The sequence below is a fragment of the Callospermophilus lateralis genome, chromosome 5, assembly GCF_048772815.1.
Source record: "Callospermophilus lateralis isolate mCalLat2 chromosome 5, mCalLat2.hap1, whole genome shotgun sequence".
Taxonomy (NCBI): Eukaryota; Metazoa; Chordata; class Mammalia; order Rodentia; family Sciuridae; genus Callospermophilus; species Callospermophilus lateralis.
In genome coordinates this window covers 119,225,454-119,249,312 of record NC_135309.1, presented here as the reverse complement: position 1 = coordinate 119,249,312, position 23,859 = coordinate 119,225,454, and the positions used below count along the sequence as shown (strand labels likewise).

The 23,859-nt window shown below is 36.8% G+C and overlaps 1 protein-coding gene across 4 annotated transcripts in view; it reads right to left on the bottom strand.

The window, feature by feature from the left end:
* Depdc1b (DEP domain containing 1B) overlaps nucleotides 1–23,859 on the bottom strand; it is a 133,291-nt gene that overhangs the window by 28,893 nt on the left and 80,539 nt on the right. For all 4 annotated transcript variants that reach the window (XM_076857251.2, XM_076857250.2, XM_076857253.2 and 1 more), the window contains exons 3-6: nucleotides 9,390–9,525; nucleotides 4,159–4,286; nucleotides 3,428–3,558; nucleotides 1,104–1,151 (exon numbers count right to left, since the gene is read on the bottom strand). In XM_076857251.2, coding sequence (XP_076713366.1) covers nucleotides 1,104–1,151; nucleotides 3,428–3,558; nucleotides 4,159–4,286; nucleotides 9,390–9,525 — 443 coding nt within the window. The remainder of the gene's footprint in view (nucleotides 1–1,103; nucleotides 1,152–3,427; nucleotides 3,559–4,158; nucleotides 4,287–9,389; nucleotides 9,526–23,859) is intronic.

Sequence of the window (23,859 nt, the reverse complement as noted above, 5' to 3'; positions counted from 1 at the left end):
AGGAAACTACCTTTCTAAGATAAATCAGAAAGCCCTCTAGATTGAATATTACCATTATTAGTTAACCAAAATAACTAACTCTTTCTTCCCAGTAAGATCATTTATTTGGAGCCTAGCATAGTACATGCCTTTTAGCCCAGAAATGTGGGAGACTCAGGCAAGAAGATCACAAGTTCAAGGCCAGGCTGGCCAAGTTAGTGAGACCCTGTTTCAAAATGAAAAATAAAAAGGGCTGAGGATGTAGTTCGGTGTTAGAGAACTTGCCTAGCATGTATGCAAGGCCTTGGGTTCAATTATTAGTACCAGAAACCAATCAATCAATCAATCATTTGTCTGGAGGGTCAGCCTTTAACCTTTAGAATAATTTCTGTGCATTAAACCTCCTAAAAATGATTGTTAATAATATGCTATACTAATTTCTTTTCAGTACCCATGATAGCCAATGAAATGGATGCCACATGCCTACACAATGGATTTCAAATGCCTACAAAAGTCCTCATAGGGACCACCCTGGTGCAGTCCCCCTTGTCTTACATCCAAATTCCTAAAACAGGCCTTTCTTATTTCTCTGCATGTAGGTCCTTCTCCTTCCAATCCATCCTGCATATCAGTTGAATCAGTACACACTAAAATATTTCCCACTGAAAATACTGCCCTATGAAAAGCCAATATGAGAAAGATCTGCTGAGCAAACTAATGACATAACTATAGTAGATACTTTATAGCATGTCTTCTAGGAATAAAAATACAGGCTTCAGGAATAAAAACCTGTAGACTATCAATAGGCAGTTGTCACTACGTTACATGTACTATTACTAACTTATTTCTCTCCTGTGATGAAGCAGTCAGAAGTAGTGAGACTTTATCTACAGTGTGATTACATCCATATGAAAATGGAAGTACCAAATGCCTTTAAAATTATTTTATAATAGCCCTTTCACTAAGTCACAAATTTATCACTAAAAGCACAGTAGTCCCAAAACAATTAGCTGCCAGTCTCACAGGTGTCAAATCAGTATTTGGTCCATTGAGCCGAAATATTTTCTAATTCAGGGCACTAATTTCTTTCAATTCCATAAAACTGGCAGATAATTAGTACTTACAATTTGCCAAACACTTCATAGCTGACAGTACCCAATGAGGAAGTTCTTCTGCAGGAGAAATGAAAATAAAAAGTTTTTCAATTCTATGTAACTCAAGGAAAAAAAAAAAAAAAATATATATATATATATATATATATATAATATTATTAAGAACGTACTACTTGCCCAGGTAATATGAACATATGACCAATTTTTGCATCAGAACATTTAAAAGATAGAAGTCTTTCTTAGCAGAAGTGTTATAACCTGTACTTTGATAAATGACACCTACAAATTTCTCTAAGGACAAGATGCACCATTAGAAAAAAGAAACAATTGGATAGTTTGGCCCAGAGAAATAAATCAACAGACAAATCAATTAACCCTAAAAATTATGAAAGGCAAAGAAAATTCAGAAGTAGCAAAAATAATACCCATCAAATGCATTTATGAAACAAAATAAATAGCAAAGAGTAAATTATGGGCTGGGGTAGTATAGCTCAGTAGTGGAGCACAGGCTTATCATGCACAGGGCCCTGGGAACAATACCCAACAACAACCAAAAAAAGATACGTTCTTTTTTCTTTTTTTTTTTTTCTTTTGCTGTTTTTGTTTTAATGTAGATGGAAAAATTGCCTTTATTTTATTTGTTTATTTTTTTATGCAATGCTAAGATAGAACCCAAAAAGGTACCTTTTGTAGATCCAATGTAAGTTTCATTTTAGCTATTAACATTTAAAAAATGCTTTTGGCAAAGAGAGTTTTACAGACAAGTTAATATTAGGCTATTAAGTATTAGGATAGCCTTAAAATAATAGAAGAAAAACACTGCTTCAAAAAGTCCCAGCTGAGCCTTTTCAGTCTCTGCCCTGCCACAGACATTGATGAGAAGGACCAACATCCAGGCTTCCACTTCATCTTCTTGGGTAAAAATGGGAAGATCTTTTGAATTGAGTAAACCTGAATCTCCTGAACAGGAGTTTATAATATCCTCTCTTCCCTAAAGATCTTAAACAAAAGATGACTGATTATCAACTGTATCTGCAAGCGTCTGCTACACTCAGAGAACGGGGAAGGATTTAGATGCACTTCTACAAAACTTAATGTTATATGGTGATATTAACTCAAAAACTCACAAAGCCACCACAAATCTATTTCTGCCTCCCCCCTCCATTCCTGATAGAAGGGGTATGAAAGAGAAAGTTTTCCATTTTCAAAGACAGGCTCTGCTCCTGCTAGGTGACATGGCCTAGAAACCCCTCCTGTCCTCTTACAACTGCTCAGGCTCCTTCTGGTACCCTCTGTCTGCTGCTCAGGAGCCTCAAGCCCTGAATTTAATGTTTTATAAAATCCCAAGATGTATTATACTTACTATCTTCTCACATCCAAAGGTCATTTAGTTCTAGCCAATCCTCAGCATCAAGAATTGAATTAAAGGAGAAAAATCAAAGAATAAAATAAAAGCACATGTCCAATTCTGGTTTAACCCTCACCCGTAGGAAGAAAGTTGTTTTGTTTGTTTTTTATTTTTCTTTTTAAATGTACATGACAGTAAAGTGTATTTTGGCATATTATACATACATGGAGTATAACATTCTAATAAGTATCCCATTCTTGTGGTTGAACATGATATGGAGTTACCCTGGTCATATATTCACATTAACACAGGAAAGTTATGTCCAATTAAAACAAACCTAGGAATTGTTGGGCACTATAGGCATCACTATACTACAGTGATAGGACTATATATTTCCAAATCAAAAACTAGGTTAGGTAGGTAATGAAATGTCTTTTTCTTCCCTCCAATTTATAAATGGGTCTGGAGGAAAAGGTATGAAATACCCTCAACATTTAAAGAAGTACCTTGTTTAAAAAAAATGACATAAATCAAGACTATACCAGATAATCTGATACAAAGACATATCATGAAAAAGTGAGCCAGAAGCTAAAGGCAGTGGCTCCCAGCCCTCATGTTAAAACTGACTCACTCCGTTAGGTCTTAAACATACTTACTTTCCAGAGGGTTTTACCTAGGGATAACACAGAACCACTTAGTGGTAGGTGGGAGCAGGGGGGTTACAATGAACTAGCCTCTAGATGGATTTTGCTAAGGTTTTCACTTCTGGACACTCATCTCTCCATGACATTTTCTTTATCCAAAAAAATTAGCCAAAGTTTTATTTTTTATTTTTTGTTTGTTTTTTAAGTATTGTACAATGAGAGAAAGATATATGAAAGGAGAGGATAAACTTGCTTAGGTTTAGGGAAGGGTCAAAAAGAAGCTGATGGATCTGCAGAGCCAATGTGCCAGGTCAACCAAGAACAAATGGTTTTCATGCACTTACTTGACTTGTCATCAAGGATAACCACTCCCTGCTTGCTAACACTATATACATTATGGACGATGAACTTGGAGTTGACAAATTTGACATCTAAAACTTCTTCTAAGGAGTCTAAGCCAAGGATTTTCTGTAAACTAGAAGATAAATAATAATCATTATTAACCTTGAAACATGGTGCTGCAGAACGTTATTCTTTAAAGGGCATTATTGTCATGCACTTCACCCAATCATTGAAGGCAAACTTAGAAATGGAATACAATTTAAAAATAAAAACCTTAAAAGATATCCTTTTGCCATTAACATACTACTTTAATGATTCAATAATACAATGCTTTAAATTCCAAGAAAATAATTTTATAAGAAAAAATATTATACAATCAAAAACTAATTTATCCAATGATTACAAACTGCTACTAGTATATCTTTGTGAGAAAAAATAATTGCTGTAATACTCTTAACTTCAATTATACTTATAGTTCTTCATACATGAGACCGAATTTCCCTTGTGTTTATTAAGATTTCAATGTTACTCAAAAGTTAAACTCTTGAATTCCTATTTAAATAGCAATAGAAAATTTTCAGAATGTAAATTGTTTGCTAAACAACATAGCTAGAGATTATGCAAAAGTTGAGATGTTTTCCATAATTTCAGAAATTAAATATGCAGAGAATAATAAAGATACAAAACATAAAGAAAATCACAAAAATTTCTCATAGATATCAAATGTACATACTATGATAATGTCATAGACTTCCATATCTCTTCTACATTGGCCTCTGTCAGCTGTCTGCGGTGGACAAGACGGCAAGCAGGCACCTCTCCAATGGCAATACTGTGACGCTTGAACCACATCTCAGAATTCTAATTTGGGAGGCGAGGAAGAAGAAGGAAAGGAAGGAGAAGGAATAGTAAGAGAATAAATCTTTCAATATATAGGGTATGATTTGATAAGAATAATTTGATTTAAGATAAATAATTACAATTACAAACTAACTTTCTTTGTGTGGACCAATGAGAAATGAGTAAAGGACTCTTAAGATTAGCTCATATTATAGATGAATGTTTATAAATTACAAAAAAAACATCATCAATAAGCATGACAGTAAACAGTACCAACCTTCATTTACTATGGTAGTTTCAACTACTCAGTGAAGCCGAAGTGTGATTAATATAAAAACTTTTTTTTTTTGAAATGGGGTTTTGCTAGATTGCACAAGCTTGTCTGAAATTCCTGGGCTCAAGGGATCCCCCTGCCTCAGCCTCCAAAGCAGCCAGAACCACAGGCATGATCCACCACACTTAGCACAGTAAAATAACTTTTTATTTTTTGAGACGTGGTCTTGCTGGTTGCTGAGGCTGGTCTTAAACTTGAGATCCTATTGTCTCAGCCTCTGGAACATCTGGGATTATAGAAGAATGCCACTGTGCCCAGCTCATAAAATAATTTTTTATTAATTTACAATTAAATTGAGGAATACCTATTCAAATCCACACACTGTCCAAATTGAGTGATTAATTACAATAAAACTAAAGTAGATTACTTTGACAAATTTTCTAAAACAAATGTCAAATAAATACACTGTTGGAAAACAGCTCAAAACTGGCATCTGCCAAAGGAGAATCAAGAGCTCCAGGACAGCTGAGGACACCAGAAGAGAAGGAATGAACCCCTTTCCACAGAGGAAAAAACTAAAGCTTAGAGGGGTTAAATAATTTGCCCCAAGTCACTCAGCTCTGCCACATTATTCTTAGGAGCTCACATTTAGACTACTAGACATAAGTTACAAAACTTTCTTTTCATAATCACAGAGAAGAATTTGGATATTTAAAAGGCAATACACAGGCTGGGGTTGTGGCTCAGTGGTAGAGCGCTTGCCTAGCATGTGTGAGGCACTGGGTATGATTCTCAGCACCACATAAAAATAAATAAAGTTTTTTTAAAAAGGCAATATATATAAGAAATCACAAAGAATTTCTATAATTTTTTTTTTTTAACAAAAAACATAGAAAAATCTTACTTGTAAAAAAAGGAGAAGGAATTTTCTGGGATTTCTTGTGTGTGTGTGTGTGTGTGTGTGTGTGTGTGTGTGTGTGTTTTGCCGGGGATTGAACTCAGGGCCACGTGCATGCAAGGCAAGCACTCTAATAATTGAGCTATATCCCCAGCCCTGGGATTTTTTTTTTAATTGGTTTTTGGTTTTGCTTTTAAAGAATTACTGAACTACAAAAGAAATTCAAAGGCCACATGGATGTGTGAATTTCTAAGCATCTAAAACAGGTGTTTTAGAAAGGAAAGTTGGAGGTAACAACATTTGTCTAGCAAGTCTACTTACAAATCTTTCCTAAAAAAATACTCATGAATATATTCAAATAATTGTCTGTAAAGGTATTGCTTAGCACATTGTTTATATGTTGAAAAACTGGAAATACTGTAAACAACTAACAGTAAAGGAGTAGAGAAGTAAAATATCAATTTTATATTAGACATGATGCAGGCATTAAAAATAATGTTGGATGTTGAAAAGCATGAAAATAATGAGCATAGTACACTGTTGTAAGTGAAGAACTCAGGCTCCAAAACAGCCCAGCAAGACCTCATTTCTGAGTTAAAAACATGCATAGAAAAAAGGATATACAATAAAAAACATTAATAATAGAAATTCTCTCTAGGTAATATTATGAGTAATTCATTTTCTTTTTTCTCTTCCTATAAACAATTCTATGAAATAATTTATTATGGCAATAGTTCTTAATACTGAGAAACTGTGTACCAGGTGCTGTTCTAAGCACTTTTTTTCTAGTTTGAAATATATTTTAATTAAGAAAGGATAACATGTTTTAGGTATTACTTTTACTATCTTAAGTAGTGCTAAAAAGTAATCTGAATTGCTATTCTTTATTATAACTAAAAAAAAAACACAACCAAAGGAAGTTGTGCAATTTGTAACAGGTGTTTGGGGTCATTAAATATAAGGTTTCTTCTTTTTCTTGGGATAAACATCATCTACTCCTTGAAATGTATTACTACCATAAAATTTCATAATATAGATGGCAGTGTAAAAATGTATAATAGTGGGCTAGGGTGGTGGATCAGAGGCAGAGTGCTTGCCTTGCACATGTGAGGTACTGGGTTTGATCCTCAGCACCACTTAAAAATGCATAAACAAAATAAAGACATTGTGTGCATATATAAGTAAAAATATTTTTAAAAAAATGTATAATAGTTCTATAACTAAGCTTTTTATAATTTAGCACTAAATGAAACTTCTTACATGTTCCCAAGTTATATAATAATATATCAAGAAAATGACAAAAATTAAAGAGTTCTTTTTCTTAGTAAATTAATACAAAATTAGCCTCACTTTCATACTGTTACAGAAATATCTATACTATACCATGTATTATACATTCCTTACTGAGTCAATACAAATTTCAAATGTGCAATATTAAATAAATTCTACCTACTCAAAGTAAATTTTTAAGACCTTTTGTTTTTCAAATAAAAATATAGTAGGTAATGATCACCACATTCCACCATTATTAATCACCCCATGTCTCCCCTTCCCCTCCAACCCCTCTAGATAGAGTTTGTCTATTCCTCCCATGTTCCCACTCCCTATATAAATAAAAAAAATACATAAAAATATAGTAGGTATCCCTTAAAATACACAATGGAGACATTCCAAGCACTTTGTAGGTACAAACTCAACTCCATTTCCACAGCAACCCTACCTTGAAGGGATGAGTGTACTAGTTTCACTGATCAGAGAACTCAGACACAAGCACATGGATGATACAGAGACACAAGCTCAAACAGCCACAACCTGGAGAAGCCACAATTTGTACCCAGCAGTTTGGCACCAGAGTCCACACAGCAAATAACCATATTTGCTTTATTTTATTTTGTTTGTTTGGGTTTGGTTTGAAATAATGGCTATGTAAGATAGCCAAAACATAAACCAAAAAAAAGAAAACAAGCAAGCCGAAGGCCGAGACAGAAAGAAAGACTTAAACAACAGAAAGGAACAAGCTCAAGTTTCATAAAGGATGAACTGCTTATTAATTGACAACTTCATCATTCTGAAACTTCATCAAGGGCCCCACTGAGGACACCTCCTGTTCTGCCATTTCCCTTTGAACTATCCTAAGAAGCAGGAGCCCAAGCTTTGGTGGAATGATTGTAGGGATGCAGCCCCTTCCCTACACTTCAGGAGTTTTTGTTTTATGCAAAATATTTATCAAGTGTCCCTGCGTGCCAGGCATCATGCAAGGCTCTACAAAGACAGTACTGTGTGAGAAAACAGTTTATGCATAAAACAAACAGGGAGTGCAGACCCTTCCCTACACATAAGGGGTTGGAGGGGTGGGGGAATACAAGCAAAGGCAAGACAAAAGTCACAAAGAAATAAAAAGAGATATGGATACAAATGGCCAGGGAGAAACATAGGCTTAAGCAGGGAGGAGGCTGGTAAATCTGGGGCTTTGGCATATCAATTCAGATCTCCCCAGAATTAAAACTGAAAATAGAAGTCACTGTCATTGGTGCAAAGCCCTGAACAATGGGTTGAGATGTTCTATTGAACACTTGGGTCTTCCTAATGGGGGCACCAGGAACATTATAACTTCACAGAACCAGGTAGAACAGAAGAGGGAATCATATGAGTGGCATAAAAGCACATTGATATGAGATTCTATCTCTATGTAAACAATACTGGATGGGTTTAAAATGAAAAAAATGATTGTTGAATAACAACTCTACAATCATATTCCCCGGTGTTTAAATTCAAATGTTCTAAAAACATACCTGATCTCTTAAAGTTTATATTTTAATTTTCTACAGGACAAGAACTATTGACTGCACCTTGACTAAATACTCCTAATTGGACATAAATACTCCTCTAATAGCACTCACTCTCCGTGTACTTTTTATTGTGTGCTTTATTGGACAACAAGTCCTTTCAGAATAAAGTCACACATTACTGTCTTTGTAGAGCCTTTCATGATGCCTGGCATGTAGAGACACTCGAAAAATCTTTTGCATAAATAAGTTTAAGCAAAAGGAGACATCAAATACAGCGTCTCCTCTAAGTTCCAGCGCCATTGTCCCCATCTGCCTGTGAGACACCTACATTTACTACCATCCATCTTTATCACCATTCCTGACACATCCACAAGGTCCCTACAGAGTCCCCATTTTGGTCACTGGTATCACTCTTTTCCTTTAATCATTTTGATAAAAATCTAAGCTTCTTAACTGTTTTCTCCAAAATGAGACATTATACAATCTCTTCAGGGGGGAAAAAAAAAAAAATAAAAAAAAAATAAAAGATATATATATATATATATCTTTTAATTACTTGGCCTAAAAATAGTTTCATCATATCTTTACAAACAAAATTATTTTGGCTGTCTAGTTGCATAAGACTAGATTAACTTAAAACCATAGTGTTAGCAAAATTCTTTAAAATCACCTTATCAAAGTTTTTCTCTGTATTTTATTTTTTAGCATTATCTCAATCTTGGTAGTCATCAACTAGGGATATTTTAAGGAGAAGATATGAAAAAGAAGAGTGAATCTAATCCACAGTGAGCTGAGGTTTTCCTACAATATATCATGCCCAACCCTTCTTACTTTCGACTATTAATAATAACAAACTTCAGGAGAAAACAGAAGAGAAGTAAGTCATGGAGCAGACAAGAAAAAAAGGATTGCAATGGGAGTTTTAACAGATATTTGCTCTGACTGAACATAAGAAAACAGCTACCACATATTCTGTCAAACTGTCAATGGGCAAGAGTGAAAAAATGTAAGAGCCGATCTTTCTTGGTTAACTATCTCTCAGCTGTTGTCAGGTATAATATTGTCTTATAGTACTTCAAGGCCATTGTTCATAAGGCACTAACAGAAGCAACTGGACCAAACCTGGGCATTATCAGATAATGTCTCTTAGTCACAGCACTTACCAGCACAACTGGCCTCACTGGGATGTTCTCCTGCGAGGTGCCCGGTGGGGGATCATTCCATTCTGGAAATTTAATAATATTCTTTTGGTATAGGGGCTTCTTTGGATATGGCTTCAGGGGTGAAGAAGGAGGAAATCTAAAAATCCAGAAGAAATGTTCTATTATTAGGATAAGTGGGAAAACCAGATTATTTTAATAGTAGTTCCCACATTTTGCATAAGAATTCCACACTTTAGATAATAAATGATCTTATACTTCATTACATGGCTAATTGTATCCAATAATAACAAATTTTTACAAGATATTCATTATGGGCTGGGGTTGTGGCTCACTGGTAGAACAGGTGCCTCACACATGTGAGGTATTGAGTTCGATCCTCAGCACCACACAAAAATAAATAAATAAAGATATTATGTCCATCTACAACTAAAAAAATATTTTAAAAAATATTCATTACCTCTAGATAGGGAAGAGAGGTGGGAGGGAAAGGGAGGGAGAATGGGAATTGCATGGAAGAGGGAAGGAGACCCCCTTCGTTATATAGAATACAGGTATGATGATGTGAGGGGAAAAAAAAAAAAGAAGAAGTGGGTCACATTAGATTGGGTAGAGAGAAGTGATGGGAGGGGAGGGGAAGGGAAGGGGGGATAGGAAGGACATCAGAATAAAATAGACATTGTTACTGCTGTGGGTATATACGTGACTGCATGACCAATGTGATTCTGCAACCTGTACACTCAGAAAAATGAGAAATTATATCCCATCTGATTCAAATAAATTTTAAAACAAATAAAAAAATGGAAAAGAATATTCATTATGCCCCTCAAAATTTATGGAGAAAAACAGCCATCAAATATGTGATATTGTTAAAAATAAATAAAACTTGTTCCCTTGTCATAGGATTTTCATGATTAAAAATGCTGTTAATGGGAGGCTTAGCCCTTTGTTTTACTCAGCTTGAAATTCTTAATGCTCATAACTCAAGCCAAAACTTGTAGAAATAGAAATTACTGATAGCAAAATCCTCAATAATACTTACTGAATAATACATTAATATGGAAGTCATTTGGCCTGGTAATCACTTTTATAACTGCTTCTAATACAAATTAACCCTCCTTCTTTTGAATATCTAACAATTCACACTGAGATTTAAGCTTCAGTCTAGAAATCTGTCCAAAAGGAGCTAGAAAGCTGCCCAGTATCTTTCTTCTGCCTTTCTACATGGCTTCCCTGTTCCTAGCCTTCCTGCATATCAGTAACATCACTTTCCGAACAAGCACACACAAGCCTACATAAATTCCATCTCTCTAAAATGGTCTATACCATAACTGATAAGGAACTGAAACTAAATATTTTTTCCTCAGAGGATCTTTTTTTAATAAACTTGTTAGAAAAGAACACATTGCAAATGCATTGCATGGTTGGGGGTGTAGCTCAGTGGAACAGCACTTGCCTAGCATGCACAAGGCTCTGGGTTCCATTCCCAGCGAAGAAGGAGAAGGAGAAGAAGAATGTGGAAACAAAGAATTTTAGGGAAACTGCCATTCGCCTGCGTCTCGCAGACAAACCACTCAGACTTAGTGCTAAAGAACCCGCAGAAACTGCTTATGGGAGCTTGCTCCTAGCAGAACATACACCAAGCCCGGAGTGGCCGAATTCCGGCTCCCGGAACTGCTCTGGCCCAGGGCTAAAGAACCTGCAGAAACTGACATTCGCCTGCGTCTCGCAGACAAATTACTCAGGCTCAGTGCTAAAGAACCCACGGAGAACACACACCGAGCCCGGATCGGCTGCATTCAAGCTCAGGTTCGCCTCCTTTTCGTGACTCAGCACTAACGATCCCGCTGAAATAAATGGTCGGCCCTTCTAACTTACAGAGGTAAAAGCCAACCGAGCCTTCATAGGCAGTGGCCACAGGATTGAAACGGGGCTTGGGAGAGAGACACTCAGGACCCACCCGTTGCATTGGTCACCCGGCAAAGGGAACGAACGGTCACCATTTGCATGGGATACCACCATGGCAGAGAACTGACGTCACGGGTGGAGAAGAGAACTTCACTGAAACCAGCGACGACAGGTGTGTAACCCCCTAGGCATCCCTCTCCACTCAGGGGGGAAACCTTAAGGGGCCCTCCCAGCTCTCCCGTGAGCGCGATAGCCAGACCGAGGGAATCAGGAGTGGTGTGGGACTCGCGGTGCGGAACTCCCGGCTACCGCTCCCACCAGTGTTGACAACTGAGGTCTCTTGCACCAGCTACCAGGGACGTGGCTACCGGAAGGTAAGCAAATTCGCTGGGGTTCTCAGCCCCAAGCTCTACAAACTTAGGGTCTGAGGGAGGCAAACAGGGAGAGTGTGCCCAGGCGCTAATGAAAACAGGGCTCCCAGGAGCAGCAGACCAGGCGTGTAGCCAGTATTGTGGTGAGCCTCACAGGGGAGCAGGGCCTGGCTCGAGGAAACACAAGAGAAGGCCCTAGACACTCAGGATTGGAGACCCGCCCAATCTGGGAGGAAGAGCTGCTGCACAGTGATTGGTTCCCACCTATTGAGAGGAGAAGCTTGACCCAGTGGGCACAGCTCCACCTACTGGAAGAGAAGTTAATCAATCTCATGACTGCATTTATTATTTCTATTATTATTATTTTTTTAATTGTTTTTTTTCTTTCATTTTCATTTTTTGTTGTTGTTCTTTAACTTTTTAAATGTTTTTTAATTTTTTATTTCATTCTTATTATTTTCTTAAAAAAATTTAAATTTTCATTTTTTTTATTATCATTATTTTCTTTTTTTAAAAAATTTTTTCATTCTTCCCTTATTTTCTATTTTTTTCTTTTGTCTTTTCATTTCTTTTCAATTTTCTTATTTCCCCTTTCTTGAATTCTACCTGCCTACACTCATTCTCTTTAGTGACTTCTTCCCCTCCCTTCTAATATCTTTCCTCCCAAGCATCAAATAAATTTATAAAAGTAAACAGTAACCCAGCAATCAAACAGAACAAGAAGTAATATGAGCAGCATAAAAAAGCAAGGAAGAAAGGGAGTACAAACAATGAAGGACAGCCTAAATATTCAGGAGGACCTAGAGTCACCAGGAAAATGGTCATATAAAGAACTCAAGGAATACCTTAGACAGATGGAATGGAACCTTAAAGAGGATACGAGACAGCAAATCCAAGCAGTGAAAGAACACATTGAAAATGAATTACATTAACAGATAAAAGAAAAAGTAAAGCATCTTTATCAGGAGATAGAGATTATTAAAAAAATCAAACAATAATTCTAGAAATGAAGGAAACGATAAACCAAATTAAAAACTCAATTGAGAGTATCACTAACAGAGTGGACCAAGTAGAAGCAAGAACGTCAGACAATGAAGACAAAATATATCATCTTGAAAAGAGTCTAGCCAACTCAGAAAGGCTGGTAAAAAATCACGATAAAAACATCCAAGAGATATGGGACAATTTAAAAAAATCAAACCTACGAGTCATCGGGATAGAGGAAGGTACAGAGATTCAAACCAAGGGAATGAGTAACCTTCTGCATGAAATAATTACAGGAAACTTTCCAGAAATAAAAAAGAAAATGGATATACAAATTGTAGATGCATACAGAACACCAAGCACACAAAATCACAGTAGACCAACGCCAAGACACATTGTTATGAAGATAGCCAATATACAGAACAAAGAGAAAATATTAAAAGCTACAAGAGAAAGGAGGCACATTACATTCAGGGGTAAACCAATAAGGTTAACAATGGATTTTTCATCACAGACGCTGAAAGCGAGAAGATCCTGGAACAACGTATTTCAAACACTGAAAGACAATGGATGCCAACCAAGAATTCTGTATCCAGCAAAATTAAGCTTCAGGTACGACAATGAAATAAAAATCTTTCATGATAAACAAAAGCTAAAAGAATTTGCAGCCAGAAAACCAGCATTACAAAGCATCTTGAGCAAAGCCCTACTCGAGGAAGAAATGAAAAACAACAACCAAAACCATCAGTGGGAAGTGCCTCAGTAAAGACAGAGGGCAGGGGGGAAAGCTAATCATGGAGAAACAAACTAAATTTAAAAAAAAAAAAAAGGATAAATAATCAAACATGGCTGACAGTACAAACCATATATCAATAGTAACTCTAAACATTAATGGCTTAAACTCTCCAATAAAGCGACATAGGCTGGTAACATGGATTAAAAAAACAAATCCAACAATATGTTGCCTCCAGAAGACACATCTGATTGGAAAAGACATACACAGGCTGAAGGTGAAAGGGTGGGAAAAAATATACCACGCACACGGTCCTCGTAAGCAAGCAGGGGTGGCCATCCTCATATCAAATAAAATCGACTTCAAGACTAAGTTAATCCAAAGGGATAAGGAAGGACATTATATACTGTCAAAAGGAACCATTCACCAACAAGACATAACAATTATCAATATTTATGCACCAAATAATGGTGCTGCGACGTTCATAAAACAAATTCTCCTCAAGTGCAAGAATCAAATAGACCACAACACAATAATTATGGGTGACTTCAACACACCTCTCTCACCATTGGACAAATCCTCCAAACAAAAGTTGAATAAAGAAACTATAGAACTCAATATCACAATCAATAACCTAGACTTAACTGACATATATAGAATATATCAACCATCATCAGTGGATATACTTTTTTCTCAGCAGCACATGGATCCTTCTCAAAAACAGATCATATATTATGCCATAGGGCAACCCTCAGTAAATATAAAGGGGTGGAGATAATACCATGCATTTTATCGGATCATAATGGAATGAAACTGGAAATCAATGATAAAAGAAGGAAGGAAAAATCCTACATCACATGGAAAATGAACAATAGGTTACTGAATGATCAATGGGTTACAGAAGACATAAAGGAGGAAATCAAAAAATTCTTAGAGACAAATGAAAATACAGACACAACATATCAGAATCTATGGGACACATTGAAAGCAGTTTTAAGAGGGAAATTCATCACCTGGAGGTCATTCCTCAAAAAAAGGAAAAACCAACAAATAAATGAGCTCACACTTCATCTCAAAGCCCTAGAAAAGAAACAGCAAATGTAGCAGAAGGCAAGAAAAAATTAAAATCAGAGCGGAAATTAACGATATTGAAACAAAAGAAACCATTGAAAAAAATTAACAAAACTAAAAGTTGGTTCTTCGAAAAAATAAATAAGATTGACAGGCCCTTAGCCATGCTAACGAAGAGAAGAAGAGAGAGAACTCAAATTACTAACATACGGGATGAAAAAGGCAATATCACAACAGATGCTATAGAAATACAGAAGACAATTAGAGATTATTTTGAAAACCTATATTCCAATAAAATAGAAGATAGTGAAGACATCGATAAATTTCTTAAGTCATATGATTTGCCCAGACTGAGTCAGGAGGATACACCCAATTTAAACAGACCAATTTCAATGGATGAAATAGAAGAAGCCATCAAAAGACTACCAACCAAGAAAAGCCCAGGACCGGATGGGTATACAGCAGAGTTTTACAAAACCTTTAAAGAAGAATTAATACCAATACTTTTCAAGTTATTTCAGGAAATAGAAAAAGAGGGAGCTCTGCCAAATTCATTCTACGAGGCCAACATCACCCTGATTCCAAAACCAGACAAAGACACCTCAAAAAAAGAAAACTACACACCAATATCTCTGATGAACCTAGATGCAAAAATCCTCAATAAAATTCTAGCAAATCGGATACAAAGGCACATCAAAAAAATTGTGCACCATGATCAAGTAGGATTCATCCCTGGGATGCAAGGATGGTTCAATATACAGAAATCAATAAATGTTATTCACCACATCAATAGACTTAAAGATAAGAACCATATGATCATCTCCATAGACGCAGAAAAAGCATTCGACAAAGTACAGCATCCCTTTATGTTCAAAACATTAGAAAAACTAGGGATAACAGGAACTTACCTCAACATTGTAAAAGCTATCTATGCTAAGCTTCAGGCTAGCATCATTCTAAATGGAGAAAAATTGAAGGCATTCCCTCTAAAATCTGGAACAAGACAGGGATGCCCTCTCTCTCCACTTCTATTCAATATAGTTCTCGAAACACTGGCCAGAGCAATTAGACAGACGAAAGAAATTAAAGGCATAAAAATAGGAAAAGAAGAACTTAAATTATCACTGTTTGCGGACGACACGATTCTATATCTAGAAGACCCAAAAGGGTCTACAAAAAAACTACTAGAACTAATAAATGAATTCAGCAAAGTGGCAGGATATAAAATCAACATGCATAAATCAAAGGCATTTCTGTATATCAGCGACAAAACTTCTGAAACGAAAATGAGGAAAAACACTCCATTCACAATATCCTCAAAAAAAATAAAATACTTGGGAATCAACCTAACAAAAGAGGTGAAAGATTTATACAATGAAAACTACAGAACCCTAAAAAGAGAAGTAGAAGAAGATCTTAGAAGATGGAAAAATATACCCTGTTCACGGATAGGCAGAACTAACATCATCAAAATGGCGATATTACCAAAAGTTCTCTATAGGTTTAATGCAATGCCAATCAAAATCCCAAAGGCATTTCTTGTAGAAATAGATAAAACAATCATGAAATTCATTTGGAAAAATAAAAGACCCAGAATAGCAAAAGCAATTCTAACCAGGAAATGTGAATCAGGTGGTATAGCAATACCAGATTTCAAACTATATTACAGAGCAATAGTAACAAAAACAGTATGGTACTGGTACCAAAACAGGCGGGTGGACCAATGGTACAGAATAGAGGACACAGAGACTAATCCACAAAGCTACAACTATCTTATATTTGATAAAGGAGCTAAAAGCATGCAATGGAGGAGGGATAGCATCTTCAACAAATGGTGTTGGGAAAACTGGAAATCCATATGCAACAAAATGAAACGGAATCCCCTCCTCTCGCCATGCACAAAAGTTAACTCAAAGTGGATCAAGGAGTTAGATATCAAATCAGAGACTCTGCGTCTGATAGAAGAAAAAGTTGGCTCCGATCTACATATTGTGGGGTAGGGCTCCAAATTCCTTAATAGGACACCCATAGCACAAGAGTTAATAACAAGAATCAACAAATGGGACTTACTTAAACTGAAAAGTTTTTTCTCAGCAAAAGAAACAATAAGAGAGGTAAATAGGGAGCCTACATCATGGGAACAAATATTTACTCCTCACACTTCAGATAGAGCCCTAATACCCAGAATATACAAAGAACTCAAAAAATTAGACAATAAGATAACAAATAACCCAATCAACAAATGGGCCAAAGACCTGAACAGACACTTCTCAGAGGAGGACATACAATCAATCAACAAGTACATGAAAAAATGCTCACTATCTCTAGCAGTCAGAGAAATGCAAATCAAAACAACCCTAACCATCTCACTCCAGTAAGATTGGCAGCCATTATGAAGTCAAACAACAACAAGTGCTGGTGAGGATGTGGGGAAAAGGGTACTCTTGTACATTGCTGGTGGGACTGCAAATTGGTGCGGCCAATTTGGAAAGCAGTATGGAGATTCCTGGGAAAGCTGGGAATGGAACCACCATTTGACCCAGCCATTGCCCTTCTCGAACTATTCCCTGAAGACCATAAAAGGGCGTACTACAGAGATACTGCCACATCGATGTTCATAGCAGCACAATTCACAATTGCTAGACTGTGGAACCAATCCAGATGTCCTTCAATAGATGAATGGATAAAAAAAATGTGGCATTTATACACCATGGAGTATTACACAGCACTAAAAAATGACAAAATCATGGAATTTGCAGGGAAATGGATGGCATTAAAGCAGATTATGCTAAGTGAAGCTAGCCAATCCCTTAAAAAACAAATGCCAAATGTCATCTTTGATATAAGGAGAGCAACTAAGACCTGAGCAGGGAGAAAGAGCTGGAAGAAAAGATTAACATTAAACAGAGACATGAGGTGGGAGGGAAAGGGAGAGAAAAGGGAAATTGCATGGAAATGGAGGGAGACCCTGAATGTTATACAAAATTACATATAAGAGGTTGTGAGGGGAAGGGGAAAATAAACAAGGAGGGAAATGAATTACAGTAGATGGGGTAGAGAGAGAAGATGGGAGGGGAGGGGAGGGGAGGGGGGATAGTAGAGGATAGGAAAGACAGCAGAATACAACAGTTACTAATAGGGCATTATGTAAAAATGTGGATGTGTAACCGATGTGATTCTGCAATCTGTATTTGGGGTAAAAATGCGAGTTCATAATCCACTTGAATCTAATGTATGAAAAATGATATGTCAAGAGCTTTGTAATGTTTTAAACAATCAATAAAAAAAATTGTAAAAAAAAAGAATTTTAAAATGTCCATACTTTTCAAGGAATGTTTATATCAAGGTAAATCAAGAGAATCATAAATAATAAGAGTACTCTGGAGATATTTTCAAAAAACAGTCTCAAGAGACTTGAAAAGTGATAACTAATAGAGAAAAGTTGAGTTTCATCTTCTCTAAAAGAATATCCAATAACTACTCTCACAGTGAGAAAAGAAATGAGGTCTGAAAATCATTAAAACAAGTGAAAGATAAATAAACTGAAAGATAGTTTAAAATCAAGTTACCAAAGCAGTTTTCCCAAGAGTTCAAACTACATGAATTTCTAAAGCCAGTCAAAAGTACACCACTGTGTAAGTAAAGGCTGACTTACAGAACTCAAGTCTAATTTCTTGGAAGCCAACAATAATGACAAAAGTTCTATTTCCAGCCAAACTATAGCACTAAAATATACAAAGCATACACACATTCACATACACATATAATATTATATATAATTTCAGGAATTCACAGACTACCCACCTCTCAGTCCTTTAAAAGTTAAACACAATGCCTACCCCACCACCAAGACCCATGGGTTACTCTCCCACTTCATTCCCTCAAATCTGGTGTAAAATTTTTGGACCTGAGTTCCAGGCTTAGCTTTCTCGTGAACTATCTATATGGCCTTTGAAAAGGAAAAGTTTCAAATAACCCAATCAATAAATGGGCAAAGGAACTGAACAAGCACTTCACAGAATAGGATTGTCAACAAATATATAAAGAAATGTTCAACATCTCTAGCAATTAGAGAAATGCATATTAAAACTACACTGAGATTTCATCTCACTCCAGTCAGAATGGCAATTATCAAGAAGACAAGTTACAATAAGTGCTGGCAAGGATGTGGGGAAAAGCCACACTCATATACTGCTGGTGGGACTGAAAACTGGTTCAGCCACTATGGAAAGCAGTATGGAGATTCCTCAAAAAAACTCAGAATGCAACCACCATTTGACTCAGTTATCCCAATCCTCAGTGTGTATCCAAAGGACTTCAAATCAGCACACTACAGTGACACAGCCCCATCAATATTTATAACAGCTCAATTCACAATAGCTAAACTGTGGAACCAACCTAGGTGCCCTTCAACAGATGAATAAATAAAGAAAATGTGATATATATACATAGATAGATAGATAGATACACACACACACACACACACACACACACACACACACACATATCCCATGGGATATCACTCAGCCATGAAGAGAATGAAATTATGGCATTTGCCAGTAAATGGATGGAACTAAAGACTATCATACTAAGTGAAATAAGCCAATCCCCAAAAAAAGCAAAAGCCAAATGATCTCTCTGATATATAAATGCTAACTCACAATCAAGGTCAGGGGTAGGAAAAATAGAAGTACTTTGGATTAGACAAAGGGGAATGAAAGGAAGGGAGGGGGAATGGGAGGAGGAAGGACAGTAGAATGAATCAGAGATTCCTTTCCTATGTTCATATATGAATACACAACCAGTGTAACTCCACATCATGCACAACCAGAAGAAAGGGAAGCTGTACCCCATATATGTATAATAGGTCAAAATACATTCTACTGACATGTATTAAAAAAAGAAAAAAAGAAAAGGGAAAGTTTCTAAATAACAATTTATTTCATTTGTCAAATAAAAAATTAAATTGGATGAGTTATTTATTCTTTTAGGTTCAAAAATATGCTTCTTCCATTTCCATACCAAGAAACAAGTAATGTCTTCCAAAGATCAAAGCAGAATTTCTTATGTGCAGAACAATGATTGAAGAGATGTCAGGGAGTCACTTTTCCACCCACCATGAGAAGACGGGATCTTTGCCATGAGTAACATTGCAGCTATCAACAGCAGGCACACTGTTTTCACAGCAGGCTGGCAATCTTGCCAGAGACAAAAATGCCAAAGAGCTCCCTCCAGTGGACTACTTTTATTTTGTGAATTGAAAATTATTAGTTTAATCCTAACATTTTAATCATGTAGTCTTTGCTGGAAAGCCTGTTGGAGATGACCTTATTCAAATACCACATTTTTCACATAGAGAAACAAAGATCCAAGCAACAAAAGTAAATTATTAAAAGTCTCACAGCTAGGACTGGGGCTGGGGCTCAGCGGCAGAGTGCACTAGCCTGGCATGTAGGGGCACTGGGTTGGATTCTCAGCAATGCATATAAATAAATAAATAAATAAAGTCTATCAACAACTAAAAAAATATATTTAAAAAAAAAGCCTCACAGCTGGCCAAGAGAGTCAACCATCTTGCACAAAATATTTGCAAGCCCTTTACTAAGGAAATTATAGAATTTTATTAGAAGACATTAAAGAAATTAATCAACAGATATATATCATGTTGGTGAATAAGAAGATTCAATGTCACAAAATGTCAGTTTCCACCACAAAGATCTACATTTACAAAAAATTCCATTGAAATACAAAGAGTTTTTAATGAAACATGATTAACAGATTCTAAAACTTACATGAAAATGCAAAGGACCAAAAATCACCAGTACATTCTCAAAGAAGGAAAGCGATGTGAGGTGACTCACCCTACCAGGTTCTAAGGCTAGTGGAGATCACGTGGTAAGGCATAACTGATGACACAGACCATGGTTTCTCAACTGTGACATCACTGGCATTTTAGGCCACATGGTTCTTTGTTGTGGGCTGCCCTGTGCATTGTGGAATGTTTAGCAGCATCCCTGGCCTCTATCTATCACCAGATGCCAATAGCATGCTGAGATACCTGTTGTGACAACAGGAATTTTCTCTAATGATGCCTAATGTCCCTGCAGAAGAGCCCCAAGTTGAAAACCATAGGCCTAAACAAAAACAATCCAAAATAAACACACACACTCCTATTTAGAATCATGGTTTATGACAGGGTAGACCCTTCAGGTCAATAGGAAAGCGTGGACTTTTCAATAAATGGTGCTGAGCCCCCTGGTTATCCATTGAGAAAAAAGAAATTGTATCTCTAAGGCAGACTGCCACATTTCCAAAGATGTTTACTAGATGCTTAAAGCCATACAGCCCATCCCTATGCTCCTCTGCACTGTGATCTTACCACCACAGTAGTGAGTGTCTCTCTACCCATTGCTTTGATAAGTAGAATGTGGCAAAAGTACTAGCTGTTAAGTGGCCAGAATTGCCTCTTGAATGCTCCCACTCATATAACAAATTCTTTTTTCTTTTTTTGTAGTTGTAGTTGGACAGAATGCCTTATTTTATTCATTTATTATTTTTTTATGTGGTACTAAGGATCAATCCCACTGCCTCACACATGGTAGGCAAGTGCTCTGTCACTGAGCTACAGACCAGCCTCTCATATCACAAATTCATGCAAAGCTTTCTCTTAGAAACCAGTAGTTACATAAAAAGTGTAACTATTCTGAGACCCCATGTTGTGAGACACCTAAGTGACCAGGAGAGGTCCTAGAAGATGAGATACTACAAGAAAGAAGTTGAGTCAAGGAGTTCCAAAGCTCCAGATCTGTGAATAAAGAAGTCCATCCTGAGGGTCCAGTCTCCAGCCTCAGCAGCCCCATGATTCCTGAACCACCTAATTATGTGAAAATTAAAGATTGTCTTGAGCCACTATATTTGGTATAAATTTACTGCATGACAAAAGATAACTAGAACAGAAAGCCATGGCATTTGCATCAGGAGGAGGCAGTGAATGAAAGCCCAAAGGGACTCAAGAGGACCTCTATGTAGAGGCAAGAACAGTAAGGACACTGTTACCAGAAGTTGGAGAAAAGATCCATGTGGGCCCAGTGGCACAAATCTCAGCACAACTCTCACCTGCAGGAACATGGAAAACACAAAAGGTGGACTGGCTAAGGAATCTTCCAGGATGAATGATTAAAGCACAAACTGATTTATTTTAGTGTGATGACAAAACATGGATAGAGATAAGCTAATGAAGGAACTGTTCATTTTTTTTTTTTTTTTTTTTTTTTTTTAGCAGATATAGAGGAAAGGCACAGGAGTCATGACTGGATGACTCAAAAACAAAACTATTTCTCATTCCCAGTCCCTATCATTAAAGGTTCTCAAAGTAAAAATGGCTTTATGCAAAGATCAAATACAAGGTGTTCTTAGTAAAACATGGTCTTAGGGTAGTCACAAGCATGTGCGTTTAAGACTTTTGTTAAAACCTCACCTCAGAAAGACTGAAGGCAGTACCTCACAGGCTATTTCACTTAAAATAATATTGCTTCATAAAAGGAAAACTTTATTTTTCTACTCTACTCTGGTTTATTTCCCTACTCCTCTCTCATTTAACACAGAATACTTCTGTGATCAGAGGTGTGTAAAATTCTCCAGTGGTTACCAACAGAGTCTCCTATAATTCAATCCAATTCTGACACTATCTCCTTGAAGACTGTGTCATACCCCATAGATTAAAGACTCAATCACATAAGACTGCCTCCTACTTCAGATGTCTGTTGAAAGTCCCAGGCTATCAGCTGTACCTCTGATCAACCAGCCATAAATTAGGGCCTCTACTACCACCAACTATCACCCCCCCACACACCAGGTTCAATAATTTGCTATGACAGCTCAAAGGACTCAGGGGAACACTTTAAATATGTTTACCTATTTATTATAAAGAACTCAGATGAAAAGTCAGAGCAGAGTTGGTTAGGATGAGGTCTCGGGAGTGAAAAGCTTCCAGAGCCTCTCCAGGTGCACCCCTCTCCCAGCACCGCCTGGTGCTGCTGCAGCTTTAGCAACTCAGAAGCTCAATCTCACTGTTCAATCATTTTTATGGAGCTTGCTCTCCAAACCCTTTACCCCATTCTACAAGGGATTGATGGGTGGGGCTGAAAGTTCCAACTCTAATCCTCTAATCACAGGGTTTTTCTTAAGACTAGCCCATCCTAAAGCTATCTAGGGACATTACCCTAAGTAACCTCACTGACTTAACTCTGCATGCTCATTATGAGTAACAGTATACTCCTATCACACAGGAAATTCCAGGGGTTCTAGGACATCTAAGATAGAAAATGAAGAGAAAGATCAAATATATTTCATACCACGGGTTTCTGCAATTTCCCTTCTCTCTCCCATTCCCATGCACCTCTCATCCCTATTTAATGGTAATCTTCTTCTCATGCTCTTTCTCCCTGCTCTGTTTTGAGTCGCCCCCCTTATATCAAAGAAGACATTCTGCATTTGTTTTTTTAGGGATTGGCTAGCTTCACTTAGCATAAACTGCTCTAATGCCATCCATTTCCCTGCAAATTCCGTGGTTTTGTTATTTTTTAGTGATGAGTAATATTCCATTGTGTATAAATGCCACATTTTTTTTTTATCCATTCATCTATTAAAGGGCATCTGGGTTGGATCCACAGTCTAGCTATTGTAAATTGTACTGCTATGAACATTGATGTAGCTGTGTCCCTGTTGTATGCTCTTTTTAGGTCTTTGGGGTATAGTCGGAGAAGGAGAATAGCTGGGTCAAATGGTAGTTCCATTCCCAGCTTTCCAAGGAATCTCCATACTGCTTTCCAAATTGGCTGAACCAATTTTCAGTCCCCCCAGCAATGTACAAGTGTACCCTTTTTCACACATCCTCGCCAGCACTTGTTATTGTTTGACTTCATACTGGCTGCCATTCTTACTGGAGTGAGATGGTATCTTAGAGTGGTTTTAATTTGCATTTCTCTGATTGCTAGAGATGGTGAGCATTTTTTCGTGTATTTGTTGATTCATTTGTATATCCTCCTCTGAGAAGTGTCTGTTCAGATCCTTGGCCCATTTGTTGATTGGGTTATTTGTTTTCTTGTTGTTCAATTTTTTGAGTTCTTTGTATACTCTGGAGATTAGAGCTCTATCTGAAGTGTGAGGGGTAAATATTTGTTCCCAGGATGTAGGCTCCCTATTTACCTCTCTTATTGTTTCTCTTGCTGAGAAAAAACTTTTTAGTTTGAATATGTCCCATTTGTTGATTCTTGATTTTAACTCTTGTGCTATAGGTGCCCTATTAAGGAATTTGGAGCCCAACCCCACGAGATGGAGATTAGAGGCAACTTTTTCTTCTATTAGACGCAGAGTTTCTGGTTTGATTCCTAGCTCCTTGATCCAT